General features: G+C 38.8%; 1 protein-coding gene across 1 annotated transcript; it reads right to left on the reverse strand.

Moving 5' to 3' along the window:
• Window positions 1–1,115: 1,115 nt before the first annotated feature.
• On the reverse strand, window positions 1,116–9,389 carry PTHLH (parathyroid hormone like hormone). Its single transcript, XM_072400107.1, has 5 exons — window positions 9,237–9,389; window positions 7,075–7,130; window positions 5,744–5,862; window positions 3,429–3,827; window positions 1,116–1,618 (listed from the first exon to the last, which is right to left on the reverse strand). Exons 3-5 carry the CDS (start codon window positions 5,842–5,844, stop codon window positions 1,609–1,611), a joined length of 510 nt encoding a protein of 169 aa, XP_072256208.1. The 5' UTR covers window positions 5,845–5,862; window positions 7,075–7,130; window positions 9,237–9,389; the 3' UTR covers window positions 1,116–1,608.
• Window positions 9,390–15,268: the final 5,879 nt, after the last annotated feature.

Raw genomic sequence — 15,268 nt, forward strand, 5'->3', positions numbered from 1 at the left:
CATCCATGACATACAAGGAAGTGTGATAGGCAGGGAATTACATTGCAGCTGTTATGCTGCCATCTAGTGCTCATTAAAAAAATAGCGACAAAAATCAACAGCTTGTACACCAGAGTTTCTCCACCTTTTTTGGGGACCCACTCCTAATATTACTATATCCACAGCTCAGAGTATATTGGTGCAGTGGTCAGTAGAAAGAATGCCTTTTATATTGTTGGTCATTGGGAAGAATGTCACCCTTACAGATAGCTAAAAAAACATTGATCTGAGATTCACAAATTGCTCAAGGAAATCCTAGCAACCTCTGGAGGTACCTTGGATGAAAAACACTCCTCCACATGGCTTGGAGGCATAAGGTAAAACTTTTTTTTAAGTATGCAACTCATATACAATTATATATATATATATATATATATATATATATATATATATATATATGTTGGGTGGTGCTCAAGGATAAAAAAATGTACTGACGTGAAAATGTCAGGACTACTTTCTACCCCTGCTAGGCTGTAAGTGCAAGTTGCAGTGGTTACTGCCCCTCAGGGGAGGACTCCTAATGACCTGCACTGGCAGTTTGTGCTCAATGTGTCCTTGTTGGGTGGAAGACTGAGGACATCTTGTGGTGAACAATAGGTAGTGTAGTGAACAGCCCTGGAGAGGAAGCCTGAATTAGTTTTATTTTTAAACAGTGGGGATGGGGGATCTTTTTAAAAAAAATAAAATGTATTTGTACTAAACCAAAAAAAATCTACTCTTCATTTAGTACTTTGGGGGCTGGGTGTGGTGTATTTATGTTAGTGTGGAGTTGATGTATTTGTGCTTTTTTTTTTATCACAATAGGAGCCAAAAAGATTGAAAAGCTACATTGATGTGGTCATGTATCTATAAAAAAAAATTCAAAACAGAATAGACTGACTCTGTAGGAATTTATAGAATGCCTCCGTTGAGGTTCACAGTTTTTCCGCTGCTTCTTTAAAGTAAAAAAAAAATGTAAATGGCTCTATAAATAGAGACAATTTTTCCTTTAATACTGAATGTTTATGAGTATGTGGGTTGTAAATTTGGCCCTCGTCACCCTGGGGGGGTGGGGGGGATTCAAAACCAGACAGCGCTTTGCTTACTTTGGACACCGAATTTATTACACATTCTGTACAAATTCCACCAGTTGCCACATCTTATACATGCACAAAAGAGAAAAAAAATGTTTAATTCAATATAAAAAAAAAAAATAATAAAAAAAATAACAAAAAATCATTGGCGCGTTCTAGACATTAAAGTGCAACATGAAACGGGACGCCAGCAGCACAAGGAATTATAATAATAATAAAAAAACACAATAAATATATAATCCAACCAATAAATAAGGGGAAGGGAAGGGCCGCAGGGGGGGCGGCTGTGCAGTATTACAAACGGCGGGGGGAAGACAGCGCATTTGGGGGGTTCGGGGCAGTCTCTGGTTCTTATTTACAAGAAATAAATACATCTTATAAGTCCAAGTTCAAAGATCTCCGCTGCACTCCCCGCTCAGCTTTTGTTTTTTTACGGTTCTATTTCCTTTTTTTTATTATTTTCTCTTTCTCCAATATGGAAGCTCCAGTTCAATTCTCATTGCGTCCTGTGAATGGAAGGAAAATCGGTTTAGTTTAAATATCCAAAATATTTATTGATAAAAGAGTTAGTTAACAACATTTCAAAACTGATTGGTCAATCACTCATACAAATGCACCTGACTGCCTCTGTTTGGGTCGGTGGTGACTTTTAATTAGCAAGATTGTCTGGGGTTAGAGGTTAAGAAAGCACTGAAGCCAATGGATTATTGTAAGAGCCAGGGAGCTGGTATTTTAAGTAATATCCACCTCCATGAAGCCTTCCTATAGAGTTATATATATTGAAAGACCAGTGCTAAAGTTTTATTAACTTAACTACCGCCACCAAAAATCACAGAAAGTACTGAAGCCAGGTGATCATCATGACAGCCAGGAAATTAGTTTTTTTTGGAAGGAGGGGCCAGCAATATCCACCTCCATAAAAATAACCTCCCATTAACTAAATCTCTGATGCCTGCAGAGAGTCTCGGTTTCATAGTGGCAGGCTTGGGAATTGTCGTGAAAAGTTTTTCCATCAACGGAACTACTGCTATTAGAAAATCCCAACATGTTGGTATCGCTGGGTGGTTGTATGGAAAAGAAGGCAAAAAAAATGGCAGAACTTGTTCTAAGATGTGACGTCTGAATGCTAAAGTGCGTCCGGTACAGTAAGCAGTCCAATATTTGATGTGTGCATATTTACATCACCGTGGTGGAAAAATACAAAAAAAAAAAATGAATGTGCTTTTTTAAAATTTGGTAGCAACTTTACCAACCAATGAAATCCCAGCCTGACCAATGAGGTTAAAAATGGGCGTCCGCATTAATCAAAACTCACCACAATGCTCAAAAAATTTCCCGCGAGCGCAAGTAAAACAACCACAGAAAACAAGAGATGGGACAATCCTGCAGTTCTGGTCAGGATTATTTTTTTTATAACTCAAAGCTATCCATTCATTGGAGGCCTAATAAAAAAACCATGTGTGCTTTTCTGGAGGTGCCGGAAGCGTACAGCACATCCTCCATTATACTTTGTTGTCTCTGACACATTTGGGGGAAGGGGAGACAGAGAGTCTTTACAGCTGCGTAAGCTGCGTTAAGCCCGGCTGATATATAAATTGTATTAGCCGTGGTTTTCGGTGGATCTTCGTCCAGAGTGCACTTAAATTTCACCATCTTGCACTAAAATTTGCAGCCCCTTTGGAAAGTAACATAAAAAGCCAGCCCACGCAGAGGGAGAGAGAGACCAAAGATAAATACCGCAATGGGATGAGCTGACTAAACGAAGATCACACCACGTTCACACAGCTAAGTCCTCCTTGAAGCAGATTTAGGAAAATTAGGGAATTGGTTTGATGTTTTCTGTATCAACCAATCAAACTGCAGCTGCCATGTTTTATGCCCTCTTTTAGGATAAAAACTAACATTTGATTGGATGCTACAACCAACACCCTTTTTTTGCTGTGAATTCTTTAGTCTTATACATAAAGTTTACTGGTGCTCCTTATGTGAAGGGAGTAGGTCACTATGAACCGTTGGTAAGTGATATGAGTTCATTGGCTTTCAAAGATGTGGTGGCAAGGGCCCTTAATAAGGGGCGGAGCTGGGAACTCACAGTAAAGGGTGGATCTGGGAACTCAGATAGCCCATATGTATTTCTTATGTATTCCCAGCTCCACCCCTCCATAGGTGGGTGACCTAGGTGGTATTCGAGTAGGCTAACCCTAGACGTATTAAAATCTGCACCATCATCACTGGATCAGCATGCCTGCCAGGACAACAACATTTTCCTACTGTAAAACCACAGCAATGTTTCATCTCAGAGGTTGATCTACTGACCTGATGCCTAACTCTTCCCACCAAAGTTCTGACCCTGGCGGGTCCTGCAGGCCCTCTAATGCCGCCCGCTCTTTCCTCTTCCTCTTGTCCTGCTCCTTTCTTTTTCCTGGCTTGCCCTTCTTCTTCTTGCTTGGGTTTTTGGGTGGAGGGTCTTTGAAACTTTGTGATTTGTGTGTCTCCTGAGTCAGCTGGGTCGTTGCTCCCTCCTCCTCGCCCACCAGACGCAGGGTGTTAAAGTTCTTCACGCTGGGGATTGGGCGGGGCAATTCATCGGGCACTGACCGGATTTCTGCTGTATTTACCCCTTCTATGAGGTTCTGTAAAAAGATTCTGCGCCGCAGCTCCTGGAGGGATCGTCCTTTGTCATGGAGCAGCTGATGTTCTGAAACTGCCCTCCGTCTGCAAGAGAGATAAATCCATCAAAGTTAGAAACTTCATCCAAAAAAACGAATTTACATCTATGATAAGCAAAGTTTTGCTGTAAACCAAATTTTACTTTAAAAATGCATTCACTGCTGCGTATGGCTACCTCCTATCCCACGGGGCAAGATTTTTTAGCACTCAAAGGGAAGTGGTCACAGTGTGTCCCCTCCCATGAGCTGAAATACTTCAGCAGGATAGGTTGAAGGTCCAGACCCTTTGGCACCCCCACCTGCTAAAGTACCAAAGGCAACTGCCACTTATGCCCCATCTTGGCCTGATCCAAAATAAAACTAATCCTATCTCCTCCCTGTAGGTGGGCAGGGTGGCACAAACACAATTCATTTTGCATGTCTATTTAGGTGGTCAGCCTATTAGTAGTAGTTGCAGCTTCCAAAATTTGGACAAATTATTATTTTGTTTTACTGCTTTTTTTTAGTTCTAGGAAATTTTAAATGAATGCACAGCAGTTGGATCCAGTGAGATGGATGAGAGGAAGTGCAGTGTGTGGTTACACAGGATAATCCAAAGTGTTTTCACATATGACAGACACATCCTGCTCCACTGTTAAACCCACGCGAGAGACAGCGCGTCTCCCATGGATGAGACAGGATCCAAGCCCAGAGCTGGCAGGCGCACAACCACCCTGATCTGCATAGAAAATTACGTCTGACCTTAAAATTACACACAAGCCTTGCACATCCTCCCACACATATTTACACCACAGTGTGACTAGCGTGTATTAATTGATCCGGAATATTTGATTTGTTAGCAAGACATAAAAGATCTAGGGGTGAGATGGTGTGACAACCAATTCTGAGAGCTGATCTCTTCCTGATTTGACCAGGGATGCTCATTGGAAGCCTTGTTGCATTTTCTCCATAGAAAGGAAAGGTTTGGTTATTGACCCAATGAGAATTTAAATCTTCGACTATGTGATTAGCTTGCTGGTGAACTTTTTAAGGCATGAATGCCAGCAATGCCCAGATTGGTCTTGTTGCTTGCCTTTGTCATGGTCAGCCTTACAATACCCAAATTAGAAATTAAAAGAAGTAAAGAAAGGAAGGAAGAATGTATATGGGAGACTTCCTATTACCTCTCTATTGTCTCTTTCTTGTTTCCTCTCTAACCCACCTCTGTTTCTCTCTCTTCCCTTTCACACCCCCATTTCTCTCTCTCATTCTTTCATTCTTTTTCTCATCTTCCCCTTTCCTCTATCCTGCACAGACAATGCAGCATTGATGTGTTTTTGGTATGCCCGGGGACACGGCTCACATTAGTGTTAGTGAAAGGTGCAGATTTAATTACAATTCTTTCTTTAGAGCTACGTGTGTGCACTTGATTCTCATCCGTTTCCTTCTATATTTAACGAAAGAATTGTTTCAGAATTAATCCTCTGATGTGGGTGGAAATCTGATTCCTCAACGGACTGCATTTTATATTAAAACTCTGCAAACGTATTACTTTGCATCTAACGGCAGTGCAGCCGCTGGCTTGGATGAGGCCCAAGCTGTCCTGTGCACGTTATTTTCTGGCCTTGGGAAGGATTCCTATGACTCCCTCAGGGTGGAATAACTATATATGATATGACCATATAGGAAAGTCCTCCAAAACAAAATCTTAATGGCAAACCTAGAACTACATACAGAGGATCAACTTGTTATTACTTCCTACAGCACTGGTTCACCACCATCCCTCGGACTGAACCAATATGAAGTTGTAAAAGTTACACCAGCAGAAAAGATTTGGGAAGATGGGCATGTGATAGATAACAATATGATTGGTCCTGCAGCTGCATTTGTTTTGTCTTACCACCATCCTCAAATACATATATTATATGCACATTTACATACACATACATTAATGTATTAACAAGCGCACAGCCAGTCTCTTACATTCTGCTGTTGAGTCCCTGCGTTGGTCTTCCATGTGCGGGGAATGTGCAACTGAGGATGAAGACTGCCAAACTACAATGTGGTAGGAGACTCCGCAACATCTTGAGTGCAACCGAGACCTGCAAAGAAAGACATTTGTTAGGGATCATTCCCATCAATGCATTGACCTTTATTCTGCATCAATTGGGGTTCATTGACAAAATTACTTAAAACTGTTCACTTAGCAAAGTAACTGGAGCTATATTCACTTTTTACAATTATTTAAAATGTGACCTTCTCACATTACTTCTAATCTGATATTACAAGATATCCACAACATTTAAGAAAAGACACTATAAAGGAGACACAGTAATGGGAAAATGGGGTGAGTTCATGAATTAGGTGGGTTCTAGAATTTCAAAGTATTTCATCTTCAGATATGCCAGTCTATAAAAAATCCTACAATTCAGAAACTCAACCATTCAGGCACAGTGTGACTCTTTGTGATGACTTACATCAAATTGAAAAGTCTAAATCAGATATAAGTAAAGAAATCAAAATCAGATGCCACCGCTATTCACCTGATATTCAGCTTCATTAACTTTCATTTTAAAAAAAAGAGATATAATAGCTAAAAAATACCCTAAAATTGATGTTCCTTTAGAACCGCACTTTACAGTGCCATATTAATGTAGTTGGATGATTTTTGGAACATTTGATTTGATATTTTTTTTTTCTAAATACATTTTTGACTTAACAAAAAAAAAAAAAATTCAACAAGAAAACCATTGTAGTTACAAAATGATCACATTTAAAAAAAAAAAAAGCTGAATGACAACCATCAGACTTTTTGTTGGTACCATTGATCATTTCACACTCTGCTACTGTTTAATATTCAAACTGTAAGACAGAAAGACCAACTGCACTAAAACTGGATGATTGGAAAATGTGTTTCTATTGCTTTCTTTTAGATTAAGGATATTTGTTGGATAATCAAAGAATAATTATTGAATGTATTTCTTTGTAGGGATGAATCAAAAAAAGGTTCCAGTACAGTACAGATTTCTAGAGCGATAGAATGTTTTATGTACTCATGTCTGGGGCAAAACTGCACCACAAATTGGTAATATTTTATTATATATCCATATTAGAATGAATGTCAGGGGCACTTGCAGAGCAGACTTGTAGATGGCAAATATTTTTTTAGACCACCTTAGTTTAGGTGAGTAGCTGCACCCCACCAAAAAGTCTTTACAACATTTAAATCTCCTTCCTTGAGTGCACCATGGTATATTTGGAGTGCAAAGGGTATAAAGTATAGGTACCACTTGAAATGTATCTTAGTGCCTTACCTGTCCAAGTCTTTCAGAATTTTCTCTCTTTATATATTTCAGAATAAGCAGAAACCCTGAAATAAGAAAGATAAAACATGTAAATAGTGCATCCATCAGTATTATGATTATAATTACTCCTTCTTCTTGTTTTATAGTAGTCAATGCACTTCATTAAACATTTACAGAGTTTGCTATTTTTCAGCTGTTTTAGAAGTTGCTGTGTGCCCACAACTTGCGTTGCGGTGACTTTTAGTGCAACAGCAGGCAACGCATCCAATGAACTCTTTTTAAAAGTTGATTACTTTAGCGACAGATGACCTTGTGTCCAGTAGTGTCACACAGAACACAACAACAACATTTGAATAAAATTGTAAAATCATGCCAGAGTTTTTTTAACTGGCATTTGAGCGGGCACTGGTAAAGTTAGACATCACTAAAGTTAATGGCCCATAGGGGGCATCCTTGCAGCATCTTTTTTCACTCACTAATCAGAGACATCACTGGGAACAAAGACAAGTTTCATGGAGGAATTTCTTTCGGAGCCTTTGCATGCCAACCTTGTCCTGTCCTGTCTAGGTAGACATGGAACTTTGGCAAAGAGTACCTACCCCTGCCCAAACATACGGAATTGACTAATCATAAGGCCCCATTGGTGCTGCCACCCAGAATAGGCCGCTTTAATTCAAGATTTAAAAATTGACACCTTGGCATAACAGAATTGGGCACCTGTGCCAGGGCTTCCCAAGAAGTGCCAAGCATAGCATTACCCGTAACCATCTTATCATTCCTTGACAACTGTTTCACAGATTCCTTCCTCTCGCCCAGCCTCAACCTTTACCCCACCGGACTATTTCCCTAATCAGATGACATGCTGATAAAATGTTATTTGCACATTGTTTTCCCAAAAACACAACAGAATTCCTATTAAATTCAGGAAACCATTCTTCGCATTCCGTCCAAATTTTTGAATGGCTCGGAATACTGAGCTCGACTGTACACTTAAAGAGGCGTAAAAAAAATAATCGCTTAAGTAACCTTAGATTGCCAAAAAATGGAATTTAGTTTGTGCGGGGGAGGGCAGCGAAATATTTCACTAATCTCTGCGTGAAAAAAACAATGATTGTTGGAGCTCAAAAAACTTGTGGGTTTTGGATGTTGCCTGTATGTGGAACGGAGTCAGACTGAGGTTTGTGTGCGTTCCGTGGGGATGTGAGACGCAGCAGACAGATCCCTCTCAATGACCCTAAATACACCGCATCAGCACCCGCAGTTATTTCTCTAAGGTTTCCTACACATAGGTATTATTATAAGTCATTAAAAAAAAGGCCAAGAAAAAGGCAGCTCAACTTACAAAAAAAAAAAATTAGGAAGAGTTTTCTAATGCATCTTTTGACCACCCATAAACTCTGATCATTGAGATCAGTCCTCTATATCTCTTATCTTTTTTTTTTTAACTCCTGATGGATTCTAATGAAAAAATATTCAAAATCAGGGAAGGTGAACTTTTTATTGGCTGCAGATAGTGCAGACTTGAGAATTCAAATGTTGGGGTGTAACCATTAGCTAGGTAAAAATTCACTTGGATCTACAAAACATTGGGCGATGACCCTTTTATCTCAATTTATTTGTTATTGGATACAAGGAGCACCCTAATAGGACACATTCAGCTAGACCCAGAGACAAAGTCAAACCTGTCAACAAGTCAACTATTTTTTCTACCCATAAAACATACTAATGTACAGAAAAAAGTTCAATTCACAAAACTAAAACATTGCAAATATCATTTGTGACAGTGACAGTCCAACAAGATAAAAAAATGACAATCACACAACAAAAAGAAAGATCCTTACAGCTACTTATACCTATTGACAGTTATGACATTCTGTTTTTATAAACATTTTAAAAGTAAGAAATACAACTAAACATAATTACAGTTTAGAATATATAATCAATTCATGATTACAATTACAATTCATAACTTTGCATTCCATGATCAAAATCATAAAGTTTTTTTTTTAGCTTGTATAAAGTTTTTCATCTTCATTATGTCCTTTGAGCTCTTTGCTGTGCTCAGGACACTTTTCTGCAGATTGATATAAAATAACATTTTTTCTGATTAGTAATAAAAAAGTTGCATTAAAGTTTGTTTTTTGCATACCACAGGCAGTGTGCACACTTACTTTCTGCAGCTCCTGTTGCTTGTGCTCTCCTGTTGCTGTCTGCAGATCTGTGTAGTATTCCCAGTGCTGATGTGATGTTGCAGTCCAGTACTCCAGTAAGGAGCTGTGTCCTTTGGCTGAGTGTGAGGAGAACTGAATTCCTTCTCACTGAGCTCTTAATAAAGACAAAACTGTGACATCATAAGCTACATTCCCCTTTTCAACTAAACAGCACTCATGTTGGTTCATTGATGGTGAAGCATGTGACAACACCCCCCCCCCCTTTAACACTCCTCACATCTAGCATACAGTACATAGCCAATGCCAAGAGAAATGGAAGGAGTGTCCTGTGGGCTCACCTGTCACTATACAACCCTCCTTGTTAGATGTTTATTGGGGGGTCTCTACCAGTCTGCAGAGAGAGAGATAGAGAGAGATGGAGATAGAGAGAAGGAAGGAAGGAAAGGAAACAAAGAAAGAAAAAGAAAGAAAGAAAAAGAAAGAAAGAAAGAAAGAAAGAAAGAAAGAAAGAAAGAAAGAATGAATGGAGAAGGGGACAGAAAAGAAAAAGAGGAAAATAGAGTGAGAGACAGGGAGAGAAAGAGAGATATGGAGATAGAAAGAAGGAAAGAAAGTAAGAAAGAAAAAGAAAGAAGGGAATGGGGTTGGGGATGATAGAAAGCAAGAGAGGAGAATAGAGGGAGAGAGAGAGAGAGAGAGAGAGAGAGAGAGAGAGAGAGAGAGAAAGGAAAGAAAGAAAGAGAGTGAAAGAAATAGTGTGACATGAAAAAAGAAAAGAGAGATACAAGTGGGAAGAGAGGAAAGGGAGAGAGACAAAAAAGAGAGAGATAGAGACAAGGCCAGGGAGATTATATCCAACGAAAAGAGAGGAATAGTGAGAAATAGAAAAACATTGGAAATTTATAAAAGAATAGAGGAGGAAGACAGGAATAAAAACTCAGTATTTGTATTTTCTTTGTATCTGTAAAGTATTTAGAAAAGAAAGAAAGAAAGAAAGAAAGAAAGAAAGAAAGAAAGAAAGAAAAAAAAAGAAAAGAAAAGAAAAGAAAAGAAAAGAAAAGAAAAGAAAAGAAAAGAAAAGAGAAGAAAAGAAAGAAATGAGCTCTCGGTGGAGGTGAGGCAGCTGTGCCATACAGAGAGCTTGTAGCAGTGCGGTCTGGATAAGTATCTTCTCTCCGCAGAGCCACAAGCACTTTGTACAAATTCCCACAAACTTGCGCTTGTGGCACACGGGTGGTCATACATGAAAGTGGCTGGGGATTGAACGGAAGCGCAGGCTTGTATTTTTAAGACCGACAATATAAGCACTGTACCACACGTCTTCAAACAGCTCCACTGTATTCAAGGAGTGCAAGAAGTTTTTTTTCCTTCTACAAGAAATCCCCCCTCCCATTTTAAGAACATGTCCTGTGGTACTATTAAAGTGCACCTGTCACCATTGTATAGTGGGGTAAAAGAGGGAACATAAGCAGCATTCAGACTTACTCCCTGTAAAATATCCCTCTGCCTTAGCAGCACCTCTGACTGCCTGAGGGGCTCATTATCACCCTCTAGGAGTTCACAAATGGCCAATTATCCACAGAGCTCCAAATTCATAGTGTCAGTTATTATTATGAGGACAACTAACCTGTACTGCTTTGTTTAACATGATATTGCACCTTTGAATAAACACACAAAAAAGAAGTACCAATGAGGAATGAATAAATTCCATGTACAGTAGATGGCATCCTTAGTGGGAATTGAACACAGGACCCTATGGCATGGGCACAAATTTGCAGATTTTGTTTATTCAAAGCAGACTTTCTACAACAGTTAAAAAGGTGGCAACATTCATGTTCTGCCCTACATAGTGATCTATCCCATGTTAGGTGCAGAGACAGGGAGAACTTGGTAATGTTCTACAGAAATAGGAGCAGATACTTAGGAGTTTAACATCTCCCTGGGCTGATATTAGTATGTAGGTGGCCCTTTTGACCATTCAGACATATATCACAGCATGACCTGCAGTCAGTGACACATGCTTGGTATCATACAACTGGCTGCTCCCCATTCAGATCCCAGCTATAATAACTATAATTTTCTGGTTCTAGCTTCTCTGGTGGCTCTGAGAGAACATATTATGGAATGCCAGAAGGTGAAACTTGCTCTGAGAGACATCATGGCGCACTTTGCATGGTACACATTCATCACTCCACAAAAATCTAATCCTACCATGTAAGTGCCTCCAATGAATAGCACAACATCACAATCCTTTCTACTCAATTCGGATCTCTAGGGTTTGTCCACCAAAGATGATTTTCAATTTTTTTCTCCACTAAAGATGATTTATCTATTTTTTTCTCTCCCTTTGGACATACCTGGAAATTTACAAAGGGAGTGCAGTCTAAGGTTACATTCTGGAGAGATGAATATTTTCCACAATGATCATACTGTGTCAGTAATACTGGAATGTGGGCAATATTACAAAGCAACAGCAATTTGGCGGAAAAACTACAATTACTAACCCAAAGTTATCAGCTATTCTTACTGATGAGATCTGCACAGGTCTGCACAACTGCTGTTCTTACCAACAGAGGAGTTTAGTAAACTGGAGTGGGAATATTTGTCTATTAGTGACAGCAAGCAGTTGGGGTTTTGGATGGTGGGCCATTTGATAAGTATGATGGTTGGGGATCCTTGTCCACTGTAGTGTTCTCTTCAAAGGGCTATGATCATGATGACCAGTTAACCATGATACATGGCTGCAGTAGCTGATATCTGGTGGTTTGCGGTAGTTGGGAGTTTATATTAGGTAAATCGTGTTGTCATTATTTCAGATGGTGCCCTGTAACTTATGACAAGGGAGTTTGTAAAACAGTGCGTAATATACGGGAACTATGTAAATACTAGATATTAAAAATAATGATGTGACAGTGTTAATATAGGGGTCAAGGGTATTGTTATGGCCATTAACATTGAAGGTGTTATTTACGTTTATAACAAAAAGACTGTTATAGCCATTGAGCTCCACTCAAATTAAAGTGTTTTATTTATTGAGTAACATGGTTTAGGATGAGATGAGAAGGTAAGTTTAGGTTAGCAGATATTAAAGTATGACTACTCCTGAACTACTCATGTCATAAAAGGTTCCTGCCATCCCTGTGCTAAGTTCCCAGGTCTGTACACCTACTGTGCCCAATATGGGCAGCGCCAACTATCCATGTGCTGAGTTTGCAGGTCTGCTCACCTACTGTACCATTAGCGAGAGTTTCCAACATCCCTATGGTAAGATCTGTTCTCATTATGAGGCATTCCCATCATATCTACTGCTTAATTTGTTTTATTTAATGGAGAATGCAACAGGAGGAGCAGGAACATGCAAATGTGGACACTCAAGACTACCAAGTAGGGAGTAACAGAGATAGAATTATGGCATGGAGATCTGATTTTGTTTAAGCACCCAACATATTGAGAATTATCCTACTAAGCTCCATCTGTAACTATAACATGACTTTGAAGTGGACTGACCCTTTAAACATTACCCTTCAGAACATGAATTCTTCATTAAATAGGGTCATATGATGTCACCATGCTTCAATTATTTTTTCTTTCTTTCTTTTTGTCTGCTGGGGGTGGTGGCCAGGGGAGCTATAATGACATTCCCTTATAAGAGCATTCCAGCTCACTTCCCATCCATGTAAATGACTTCCCTCGTGGATCTTTCCATTGCTCCAGTGGAGGTGTCTGATATCTACACAGGACAGACACACAAGATATGTTGGAATTTTGGTGTGGGTGGATATATGGATTGTATAGATTTAGGGTAAAATTCTGATGTTTTTCCACTAACAGCAAGTAACCCCAACTTAAACTTTGCTGCTTTTTATATTCAGGAAATAAACATTTTTAAATGATTTTCTTTGTGCTAAAATCACAATTGTCTTTTGGATAGATATTATATGGGATTATAAAAAAATGGTAATTTAAGTAAACCCCAAATGAATGTCATTAAGTTTGCTAAATCACTGTGTATAATAACAATTGGTTTTGTTATTTTTATAATCCTTTGCCGTATATTAGTGCTGCTGATTTCCTGGAGCCTGTTTACAGACGGTTATTATTATTATTATAAACAGGAATACAGACAGTAACACTGGAGGAGAGGACCCTGCCCCGAGGAGCTTACAATCTAGATTACTGTCTACATAAACACTAGTGATAGCTGCATGGTATTTATCAGGGCAGGTATATTGATGGTGACAACAGCGGACCATGCCTGTATAATTTGTGTTGGAAAAGCCACTTGTAGTCTCCATGGAAAGTCATTGTTAGAGGATGACAATACAGAAGCAGAATAGTGCTTATCTGTTGCTTTGTCCAATCCAATGCATTGCCATCCCTATTATTTTGCATGGACTACCTAATGCAAAGCACATTATTTGCACAGAAAATGCAAAAAGTTAAAGATCTACAGCAAAAAATTGTGCACCTAGCTGTAATATTTCCACCAGAGCTCTGAGTTACAGTAAATAAAATACTTTTAAAATAGAAATCGGGCGTTAACAAAATAGATTCTGAGTTGAGTAAGAACAACACGTGTAATAAGAAAAAGGAAACTCTCTGTTCCCCTCTGTGAATATTTGAATTCTTATCAGGACATCTACCGTAGAAGGATTTGGAGACATCGCAGCTAAAGTGAAGGGAATTCATAGATCACAACTAAGAGATTGTGTATTGGTAAGGTCCTGGAAACAACAGGAAGGTGAAATCATTAAGATAGATGGACTTCACATTACTCATACCAAGTTTATTCATAAAAAGGAAATAAAGAAATAGGCGCTATTCTGGAAGTGTGATCTGTAGGGATGCCAAATAAATAAAGATTAACAAAAAGAAAAGTTTGGAACATTTTTGTCGCTTCCTTTTTCTTTCCTTTAAAATACATCTGTGATCAGAACCTTTTATTTAAACAATTATGTTTTTTTAATGGGAAATCATTGGTGTTTGGAGACAATGTTTTTATATTATTTCAATTTTTTAACTTTTACAATTTCGCTATCATGTTTTAAAACTTTTTAAAATTATTTATTTGAAAATTTTGTTTTGAATTTAAACAGAGATTGAACGCATGACACTGGATTCCCAGAGCACGAAGGGAAGGAAACAAAACACAGGCCCAAAAAGTGTAAACGGATGTTCTCTTTTAGAGGAAGGTCCACTAAAGTAAGGAAGAGCTGAGATACTGAAATTCTACTGACATTCATTCCCTCAAATATTCCCTGGTATGAATCAAGTACTACTATTGAAACACATAGACCTGGAAGATTCCCACTAGGGAATGTTTGAGGGATTGTCAGATTCCCTGTTTTAGGAATAGAACCCTAAATAAATATTGGAAAATTGAAATTAAAAATGATTAGCTAGACATGACTGAGTGGGAACCTATTTTTTTTATTTGGGTTTAAGCTTGAGATATTAAGCTCTGTAAACTGTTTTAAAGTTGTAAATTATTTTTTTAATTTAATTGATTGCCTAATTTTGACTATAGTAAAAATAAAAGAAACTAAATACAAAATCAATATGTTTCTTTTAATCCAAACATGTTGCTTATATATCTTTTACTTACTCCATAAACATTTCAGTTGAATCATATTTCAGTTACCTTTTCCCTAAATAACTTACCTGTTCTATTCACCTGCCCCTTCATATCTACCTTTTATCAAATCTCATTGATCACCTTCTTAAGCTACGTACACACGTCAGATTTTTATCGCCCGATAGTCGGCATCGGCCAATTATCGGGCGAAAATCTGCCGTGTGTACAGTCGGTGTCGTCCATCGTTCGGACGACTGACCTGCCGGATCCACGGACGATGGACGACAGCCGATCCTAATGAAAGGGAAGGGGAGAGCGCGCAGCAGGGTGCCGCTCCGTCGCTCTCCCCCTCCCCTCTCCATAGAGCATGAACGGTGCTGTATGTACAGCACCGTTCATGCATCGTGCACTCCCTTGTCGTTGGAAAGGATCGTGAAAGATCCTTTCCAACGACAAA

This window comes from Pyxicephalus adspersus, chromosome 2 (assembly GCF_032062135.1).
Source record: "Pyxicephalus adspersus chromosome 2, UCB_Pads_2.0, whole genome shotgun sequence".
NCBI classification, from domain to species: domain Eukaryota; kingdom Metazoa; phylum Chordata; class Amphibia; order Anura; family Pyxicephalidae; genus Pyxicephalus; species Pyxicephalus adspersus.

Coding starts and splice junctions, on each gene's coding strand:
- PTHLH (XM_072400107.1), bottom strand. CDS start 5,844: ATGTTGCGGAGTCTCCTACCACATTGTAGTTTGGCAGTCTTCATCCTC. Junction 3,828..5,743: donor CAGGGACTCAACAGCAGAAT/GTAAGAGACTGG, acceptor TCTCTCTTGCAG/ACGGAGGGCAGTTTCAGAAC.